This window comes from Homalodisca vitripennis, chromosome 5 (assembly GCF_021130785.1).
Source record: "Homalodisca vitripennis isolate AUS2020 chromosome 5, UT_GWSS_2.1, whole genome shotgun sequence".
NCBI classification, from domain to species: Eukaryota; Metazoa; Arthropoda; class Insecta; order Hemiptera; family Cicadellidae; genus Homalodisca; species Homalodisca vitripennis.
Genome location: NC_060211.1, coordinates 136,424,178 through 136,434,952, shown reverse-complemented (window position 1 = coordinate 136,434,952; position 10,775 = coordinate 136,424,178). Strand labels below are relative to the sequence as shown.

Below are 10,775 nucleotides of genomic sequence, written 5' to 3'. Positions count from 1 at the left end.
CAGATGTATATGAAGCAAGTATCATCGTATACTTCATCCCAAATAATGCTGTAACACTTCTCAAAAGGAGAATCAAAATGAATATACAGAGAAATTATATGCGCTTAAAATCAATAGTTCTACGACTGTCATATTCGTGCCTTAAATCCAGCAATTCCGTACCATTCAGAGCTCATCTAAAATACTTGTTAGTGCCCAAGGATTCATACTTACATACACTTTTTGTGTAACCTTACATTGGGGTTACGAGTTTGCAAAGTAATAGTAGGAATTTAAATAGGATCAAACTCTAATATTCAATTGCAGTTTTGAATTCTTTTTAATTCGACGTTGAAGCATTTTGTGGTGAAAAGCAATAAATATTTATGAAACAAGTACAGATTTCATTCATATTTCAGTACATTACTTAAAGCACTCAAACAATGTCAAAAATATTTATCTGTTTCAGCTTCAAGTTCACTGTTTTACGAGTATTCAACTATTTAAAAAACTAATTTCGAAATATATAGACTTAGTAGTTTTGTTATTTGATCAAACCTAAATGTTATGTAATGTATTAATAACTATATATATTTTAAGCATTCACCATGTGTCTTAAAACATTTTTATGGTGTAAAGGTACTTTGAAACATCATCCACACGATGCACAACGTTGAACAGTGGGATTTAAAAAAACTCATTGCTTTAAATCGGACTCTTTTCATAGCCTATTATATACAAGGTAGTTGTGCACCAGACACCGTGTCGCGTAGCACACTTCACAAAGGCCGGAATGTATAACATTTTTATGGAGAGAAATGTACCATCATGACTCGAGCTTGACTATATACACATTAAGTTTCGTGAATATTTTCAGATCATAGCTCAATCTGATCTCGAAATATCTTGCACAGAGATAGACAGAATACAAATTTTCCCATCTCTACTAAATAATAAGCTTTACTAACCCTCAGTCAATAAATATAACTGTCCTGTAACGTTTTTTGTCACTAAATTAATACAGCTCTTTTACATACATTGATAAATATTGTATATTCCAACTAGATACATACATATTAACAAACATGGCTCAAAATATATATTCCGTCTTCCGAAGGCAACTTTTCCGCCCTTTAATCTTTTGATCCCAAAATCGCAATACATTCATACGTAATGTACGCTCCAACCATATACACATATGGCAATCAACATGACATAATATCTATATGTCGTCTTCTTAACTCTTTGCTGTCAACTTTGTTGCTTTTTGACATTTTCATCAACAAATCAATACAGTTCTACATACATTCATAAATACTGTACATTCCAACACACATATACTGGCATCCATCATGGCTCATAATATTAGGTGATATGCCTTCTTCTCAAGGGCAATTTTGCTTCCCTTTGACCTTTTAATCCCAATCTCAATACAGTCCTACATACATTCATACATATTGTACATCAAAATTGTATACATGTATGGCAACCAACATGCTCATAATGTATATATTCCGTCTTCCCAAGGGCAATTTTAGTGCCCTTTGAATTTTTGACTCGATAATTAGTACAATTATTTAACATAAATTCATAACGTACGTTCCAATGACATAAGTATATGGCAACCAAAATGACTCTTAGTATCTGTATGGCTTCTTCCCAAAGGCAACTGTGTTGCTCTTTGACATTTTATCCCAAAATCAATACAGTTATACACACATTCATACATACTGTACATCAAAATCATATACATATATGGCAACCAACATGGCTCATAATTTCTATATGTCCTCTTCTCAAGGGAAGCTTAACTACCCTTTTACCTTTTGACCCGAAGTCAAGAGATATCTTATTTGCATCAAGAGGAACTAACCTATGTAGCATCTTAATATCAAGAGTTATTTCATTAAGGACAGCCAGGCAGTAAAACCTCTTAAGAAAGTCCTGTTTTCTCCTTAATAATGACTGTATTTATTGAATATTTTCTAATTCAATAATAGGAATAAGACGCATTTATTTACAAGTGAACTCTCATCGCGTGTTGGTGTTGAAAGGTGACACGATTTCTCCGGCCTTTGCCCTCTGACAGTATGGGATTCACAGTTTTACGGCATCGTAAAAACTATGTTTCCCTGATTCTGGACAACCTTCACATGATTAGTTGTTTAATTTGCTCTTATGATAGTTCAGGGTGGTAGAAAGAGCGGAATGAATTCAGATACTGGGTTTCCTGCTTTTGCCCTCTTCCTTTGTTTTTTGATAAGTAATACATTTTCATGTACATATTATTTGCATTTAAAAACAAAACGATTTAATTATTTTTTGGGATCTGTATCGTGTGTACTCGTATATGGAGTCCAAAAGGAAATCGTTAAAAATAACTAAAACTAAGTTGCAACTTCCAAAGAATATTTTAAATCATGTAATTGTCTGAATACAGTTTTCTGGCAGAGTTCTAAGAAATAGAGTTACATCATACTTAAAGATGTTCTTAAGACACATTTTTTATATTTCTTATATCCTTATAACATGTGTGCCCATAGTACCAATATTGGGGCACCTCCGAGCTTCAGAAAGTTGCCGATAGTTTTTAAGTCTTCTAGGTCTTGGATTGATATGGGTATAATTGACATAGAACACCTGAGATATTTCATCCAGTATTCGTTAGTTTAGTAAACTGTTAACTCATAATTAATTTAAAAGGAATTCACTGAAATACGAGTAGAATAAAAATTACAAGTTAAATAACAAATTAATAAAAAAAAGTTAAATAAGTTTACATGACGTAAATATTTTTAAAGGTATCGTTTATTCAGTTCGCGTATGATATCGTGTCCATCCGAGCGAAAAATTCGGCCACAAAATTGTTGTTAAAAGTAGAGTCTGAATATTTAATGTCCAAATGAATAATTTGCCGAGTGATGGTTGAGCTTCAAACCACAGGTTAAAAAGGCCACAGGAAGTCAGATCAAGATCGAGCCGATTAACTGTTTCAAAACCGTTGCCCGAAGTCAGAGCTGTGAATGGTGTTGCAGAAACCACACCGCGGGCGAGCGACCAATGAATGAGAGTAATGGTAGGCCCCACCGCTGATAAGTATAATTTGGTGCAATTCTTTAGAGATTGGCCCGAGTCATCCAGCGCAGTTGTGCAACGTTCGGTGGCCGGGGACACAGACACATGCAGATCGAGAAAGTGGTCAGGGAACGGGAAGGTGGTGTGGGGAGATCGTGGCCGTGGCGCAGTCACCAGTCAGTCACCAGTCCAGGCCGGGCACCATGCGCACGCGCAGTGAACCTCGAACAAGTTGACGGCGCGCCACGAGTGTAGTGTAGTGCGGTTCCATTCATTGAGTCCGGACTTGCCCCTTAGTGATGGCACTCCACAACTTCAGTTCCCCGTTTCTCCCCTCGTTCCCGGGGTTCCCCGGGTTGTTTCCTCACACTCCCACTGTCGCCCCTTATCTCCAGCCCAACTTGCAACCCCCCAGGCCTCCGGAGCCTCGTCAGAACAGACAGACCTACGGGCCGACGACGCGGCAGCCCCCGCCTTCCCCCTACCAGCAACCCCCGCACCAGTCCAAGGGGTACTCGGGGTACGCGGGGCAGGACACCAGATACACGCGCGTGAGCAGTGGCACCCCCGGGTCCGGGAAGACGTCGGTCCACGCGGTGATAGACTACGATGATGATTTTGACGACGGGGAGTACTACGACGAGCCCGACCTGGAGGAGTTGCCCTCCTCGCTCCGCCACAGCCCCGTACCTACGGTCACCCCCATCCAGGGACCCATACTCGTCAAGAACGGCAGCGTCCCTGTGGTACCGCTATACTCATACCCCACCATCAACAACGGCTCGCTCGTCCAAATTCCCGTGAGTACATACATGTTGCCAGTCATTCACCTAATGTATAATGCGACGAGCACGTGTCTGTCCACTGTCATTAGTCAGACTCGTACATGTCTTCCTTTCAACTAGCAGGTATTTATGTAAATGTGTCTAGGTTTCAGCATATCATCTAGCGCCTACTTTTGAATTATGCATACATCCATTTTGAGGGTTTCATTGACTCATCGCTTTATTTTATACTTTTCATAAGTATAAGTTTTGTATTAACCAACGGCAAATAGTTAACTAATATTATTTATATTGGAGTTTTGCGTTGTTTAATTATTACAAATAAAATTTACAAGGCTTTTCAATATTTACTAAAAAGGTTAGTCACGTTAAATCTATTGGTCGATATGTTTCATTGTTCTATAAGTCGAAGTTCTATTAATTTATTACATTGTACTTTGGTTATAATGATGATTTGAGATCTTATCTTTTAGATAAGTCAGCAAGTATGAAAAGAATGATTTGGGAGAGTGTGGTTTAAAGGCGTCGGATCAAAGTTGGAGACATCCCAAATTCAAACCCTGTCTGTGACCTTCTATCAGTATTCCTGACCTTGTGTTGTACCAGCTTGTTTCCCTTATGCTGTTTGATAAGATCCTCACGCAAACACGTTTCTCAAGGGGACGGGTAGAGGAAGATTATGAAAAAGACAAATCTCTCCTTTTAAAAATAAAGTTAGTGGTGAGAACCTTATCTTGAGATTAACACCAATAAAACTGAGATCAAAATCTAGGTAATTTGGAATCAAGACAACTATAGAACCAAATAGTTCAATAGTCATTGAGTTATCATTATTTTTACCAAGCCAATTTTGATCTGAAATTTCAAATGGCAGTATTCCAACGAACCCATGTCCAGTCATGATTATAATATATACCAAGATTATTTGTGTACATTCCATAGGGGTATTGATGTTTTAAATTAGACTTATATTTTATTATATGATCATCTCGCCCATTTTCTACAGCTTCACCAACATTCCATGCTTAATGCGACGAGCGACATAACAACAATTATTCTTGCTGTTTACGCGATGTCGCTACCCCAAGGCAACAGGGCTTGTTACACTTCAAGGCCTCTGACAAAAAACAATAGACCTCGGTCACAGTACAAGTTGTCTCTGCTCCATACCGCACGTATGCGCTAGTTGCACTAGTCAACGTTGTCTAGTTGTTGGCTGCAGACCTTGTTCCATTCTCCACCTCCGGAGAAGTTAGAGACTTAAATAGCCAGACGTCCTTATCACATTGTTTCTTTCTTCCAGTTTATTATTTTCCCTGAACTCTTGTACCTAAGGCTTACACATTTTCGCATCAGTCCAAGATGTAATACTAATATGCAAGACAGTTCCACTCAACTCACTTAGCATTTGTCAATGTCAATTTGTTTACCAGCTTGTGTTTAAACTTTCCTCTTCTTTTCTGAGGCTTTCTCTTTGAGTTCTAAACTGGCACTCTCATTATTTTATCTTATGCCATTTAACTCCGGCTTTACACTATGTGTATCTTGAGTATCTTGAATATATTCGTATTAACCATCCAATGCGGTGCTTTTGCCACATTCAACGTGTCCTCCTTTCTCATAAACTCCATCCCGAATAGTGAGCTTCAATATTGCAAGAAGTGGTGCTCAGTTGCAATGTTTGATCATATTTACGAATATTTTGTTGTCTAAACAGACCCCAACTTTTCTAAAAAATTTTCTGTCCACCAATATTCATGAGTAATCTCCCCAAATGTTCAACTTCCATTCAATGCAAGTTTTCGATTTTCAATCCGAGTTCATCTTTCTGCTGGAGAGTTAACTTACTTAGTCATCGTCCCCTTTCTTCTTTCTTGGTTCGGACTTGTCCCATGTAATTTACGGCCTTATTTCTTATTTTTATTACCTGCATTAATATGAGCCGTAATAAATGAAGAATAACGGTTATTTTCCTGTTTTAATTGTAATCTTTAAATATAATCTAAATACGAATCTTACTTTTTTACGATGGATAAATGCTATATAGTTCTGAATAATGTGCAAAAATGTCACCCATCGACCCAGGCAAGTATATTTCTTCTTTGAACCCATTGTCAACTGCAATAGTTTCCTGCTGTAGATATTTTATCATTATGAGTAACTTCGATGGTGCATTACGCTTCTTCGGATCTCATGACTTTTGGCATGCTTGAAGATCATCCCCCGAACAAAGGAGTCCAGAAGGAATTCTTCAACAATGTTTTCGGGAGCCTCTCTTTCCACCCATCTTCTGCATTGGAAGGGAACGTGTCTGAATCATCATCATCATCACAGACCACAGTCTGAATCTTCATACATACAGACGTTTTATAGGATTTGCAACCTTATCCAAATGCCTATTAGGAACTGGGTTTGTTAATACTTTATCTCTCCATGCTTCCGTTGTATTCAGACTCAATTCTTCTGGTAACGTATCCAGATCTTCCTCTTATTACCAACAGCCTTCTTTCTTACCAGTTCACGATATATAGTATTCAGGCGTCACCATTACTAGTTATTCAGGTATGAATAAAACCCAGTTGAATATCGATAGTTAAATATAGACATAACAAAAAACAGCTATTTGATATAAATATTTCGAAAGTGCTAAAAAGCTTAAATTACTTACCATTACTATATTTAAAAAAGTAAAACAATTAAACTTTAAGTATTAATTAATTTGATATTTAAAACACATTTACATACAGTTTAAATCTGTAAATTATAGCCTACAGCTTGTAAGAATTTAACTATTAAAATCCACTCATTGTCATTTATTTTACATAAATTTAATAATAAATAAGTTTTTAAAAACATTTTAAATAATGACATAACCCTATCAAATATTGAGTAATAACTAAAAATGCATATTATAGAACAAGTAAGGTTGTTTCCTCTGGTTTATCAAGCGAACCCATGCTTCAACCGATGTTCATGCGAACCCATGGTACATGTTATGTTGTCACTCAGAAAAAGATATCTGACCGCACGAGAGGAGTCGACGTAGTGTGAACTTTGCTCCGTTTTGAATATTGTATTGTTGTCCATTGTTGTTTCTACAGCATTGCAATTGTTTGTTTTTATTAGATACATGCTCCAATAGATATATCTATAAAAAGACCGTATCTTATTCTAAAATGATTTTTTTTTTTCTTTTTAAGAAGTGGGGTAAGCTTTTATTCTTTTTGAGGCTTCCCGGTCAGGTGAGATAAAATATATCTAACGATGAAAATATGATACATTATCTGAATTTGAATGAGTTGTTTTGATTTGATTGTGGTAATTTCACGTGATATTTTGAAGTATACATATATGACTAAACAGTTTTTAGTCAGCGCTTTCTGAAACAATGTGTTTTACTTCACATAGAATCGAAAACGTGTGGACTCAGTTAGAGTCACGTAGTCTTTATTTTAGTTAGCTTTATTTTAAATGTTATGTCTTAGCTGAAAACAACAATTTGCTAAATTTAAAATTACAATTTATTTATTCTCAATTTTGTATGTTAATCTACAAGCACCATCACTACTTGCATACGTTATTGAATGAAAAGAATCTGAATTTAATTTTTACTATTGAAAAATAAACATTTATCTATACGTTTTAGTTTAAAGTTGTTTTCGTTTGTAAATTTCTTTGCTACGAGTCTGATGAAATATTTAAAATAGGAAATTGCTGTCTCTGTGCGCTTGAACTAAACAAGAGACGTGACAGAAATTGATTATAAAAATTATCTTTCCTTTGAAACTATTCTCTTGAAGAGGTTGAAGAAGAAAGCAAAATTGCAACTAGTTAAATTTTTACATATAACCTCTTGATTTAATTGAAATTCCTGACTCAAAATTCTTCTATAGTGACTATTAACTCTTCAGTATGACGAGTAAATGAGAAATACGAATATCTCAAAAGCTGTACGAAAGCGCTCAGAAGGAACGAACAATCCTGAGCGCTGAGTCAAGTGAGGTTCAACTTTGCCAAAGTCACGTCGCATCGCCCGGCCGGTGTCGACCTATGACGTACAGAGTAGCTGCAGACGAAGGTTAGACCAGGACTGGCCTCTCACCGACCTTATTCGCTCTGTTTTGATCGCACTTTCACACTCAGCCGAGAGTGAATCTTGCTTGTCGCGACCTGTCTAGGTCTCCTTATGCAATTTGGCACCGTAGTCAGGAAGCCGACAAATCGGCTTATAGCCACACCTTCCATTCCATCACAGGGTCCATTGTTTTCATAACAAGTCCTTATGTTGATTCTACTATCAGATTTGTTCAATAGTATTACTGTAATGATTAAATAATCTCAGTGTTAGCACATTCAAAAATGTTATGCTCCTTGTGGTATAAGCTAATTCTCCTCTACTTCCAGAATAATAATTATGTAAGTTCTGACCTCAGTGTCACATCTTCGAAACTAATTCTAAGTGGGTTGATCCATGAAGTTAGCAATTAAAATAGTTAATAAACTAATTGGAAACAATGTCTGTGTGGAAAATATCACCTTTTTGTGCAATTCTAAGATTTAACTTGTTAATATTATACAGGGTGTAAAAAGTCACGCACGAGACACATAAATCACTATAAAGGGGTTGTTTATCAGAGATGAATGCTAAAGGGAATCACCTGGTATTAAAGTTTGTTTTTGAAGATAGAAGGATTATGAAGGAAACATGATTTTCGGGACGTTTGCCATCGTTCAGTGATTTTTTAAAATTTTTAGGTTGGGCTTTAGATTTCACTTGATGTACATCTTACATTACACTTTAAAAAGATTTTACTCTTGAGCTTTGCTTTTGCCGAACTCCTTATAGACCTTCCTCCATTGAATGTGAAGAGCCACCTAAAAAACTTTTTTTTTTTTAAGTCCAGTATTCATTTACTAGGTTTAACTTTCGTAACTTGAGCCAAGACAAGACTATTAAACCGTCTAGAACAGGACCTACATTGTAAATGTTTTGAACCATAAACCAGCGTAAATTTTTAAAGAGTGAAACCTTCAGGTCGGATTTTCGGCATTGTACTTTACTAATAAAGACTAAGAAAGAATTTGAAGTTCTACTCGACCTATGCTTATTTAAGATTTTCTTCTGACTCCTTTCAGACCACCCCTTGACATGACAAAAAATGGCAGTTACTTAAAAAATTTTATTTATATGTGCAGTAATGATATGCCAAGTTTTATTGCTTTACCTGTAATCGCTCGAGAATTATCAATCCTGTTCGGAACTATTTTACGTCTTGTATGACTTGTAAGACTAGTGTTAAAGCCATGAAGTTGATAATTATAAAAGTTTCTTAGGGCCCATCTCTTATATAGCGTAAACGCCTGTCTTAAAACTTATTTAAGTACATTGCGAGCTTTAACTAATCTTTGCATCATTTCGACATCGGAGCGGAAGTTGAAGTGGGCTGAAGTCTACATTTGGATTGAATCAACCCTTCGCACCGTAGCTACGTTATGTGTAAGATCGGGTGTAAATAGTATTGTTATTTAAATGGTTTAAATTTCAATATTTGCTCATGAAAGTTTCCTACAAAAAACTTAGCTATTATAGTAACTCTCCATTTAGATTTATACGGATGTCTTGATGACAAAACTCTTATATTTAATAAAAAAACAATTGTATCTAAAAAGAAACTAAAAGCTCAAAAATTGCAACAATATTAAAGGGAACGGCTAAAATGATGTGGAATCGCTACTTCCTAGTTAAAGTCTGTATATTTTGCTTTTAAAAATTATAAACGAGTTTATGGACTAAACATTTTTTACGGGCATCTAAGATATGAACGAATTATTTCATTAAACATTACATTTTCTAGAATAGAGCCAGGTAATATCAATACATTGAATATGATAAAACTGTCAGAAACATCTAATTTTAGAATTTACCTTCTCACTCCATTATTATGTTTTGAGGTGACAATGCCTATGAAGATGAAAGTTCGCATGGTGGATATTATCATGCTCGAGGTAGTGATTCTATCTCACCGTTATATGATAATATTACTTACCGTAGCAGATGTTCACGAAGGAAGATTTTGCTGTCAGACTTCAGGTCTTCATCACACCGGTATATGAAATAGTCATTTTTGATGTAGCAAATATTGAATAAAAATAACATACCGTATCTCTGTATTAGTTAGGTTGCCGTTTCAAAGGGAATGTACTCAGAGGTTATGTTACACTTGCGGGTAACAAGTTAGTATCAAATGTTTTGTTTGGACCGCGTAAAGGTGTTTGCTTTTTCATGATCTGAAACGATTAAAACAATCAGATTTTTTATTAATACAAATATTCAAAAAAATTGAGCACATATACATTAATCAAAGCAAGAAAGCCAGACATACGTGTTTTTATATCAGTTATAAGTCTGCAATTAAGAAGTATATCTTAAGCCGCGTTTACGGACTACTCTTGGAGTAATTATGTGCCAATATATCAACTGCTCTTTACAGTTTGCGATCCTCGTCGACAAATGATGATATGGCCTTGGGGGTCGGTAAGTAATAATATCAGCCGGCCCAGTTATCGTGCGGCTAGCGGGTGATGGCTGGCGGCTGGCGGCTAGCTGACACCGTTACCCCAGTAATCGTCTCCACCAGCGCCCAAGGCTGAGCCTGGAGACTTGCACAAATTTATTCTAAGTTCTGCAAACAGTTGCGTCAGCCTCACCTACAAAGCAAACCCGACTGTTGATGTTTGCAGTCCGTGTTTTCCTTCCCGTGGGGTCTGTAAATCACTTGCACTTTCCAGATTTGCCAACACTCGAAGGTAAACTGGGGCTTTCGAAAACTTTTCCGAGACTTTCACCTTGTTTTAATGGATCCACGCCCTTGCATTATTGTGGTTGTACTGTTCTTAAGAAGGTCATAGCCTCGTTCTGTCATATTCTGTTGATTA

At 36.4% G+C, this 10,775-nt stretch overlaps 1 protein-coding gene across 1 annotated transcript in view; it reads left to right on the top strand.

Moving 5' to 3' along the window:
* Window positions 1-3,217: 3,217 nt before the first annotated feature.
* LOC124362922 (protein spaetzle 3) overlaps window positions 3,218-10,775 on the top strand; it is a 95,254-nt gene continuing 87,696 nt past the window's right edge. Inside the window, exon 1 of the mRNA XM_046817815.1 lies at window positions 3,218-3,854. Within this exon, the coding sequence (XP_046673771.1) occupies window positions 3,354-3,854 (501 nt within the window). The 5' untranslated portion in view covers window positions 3,218-3,353. The remainder of the gene's footprint in view (window positions 3,855-10,775) is intronic.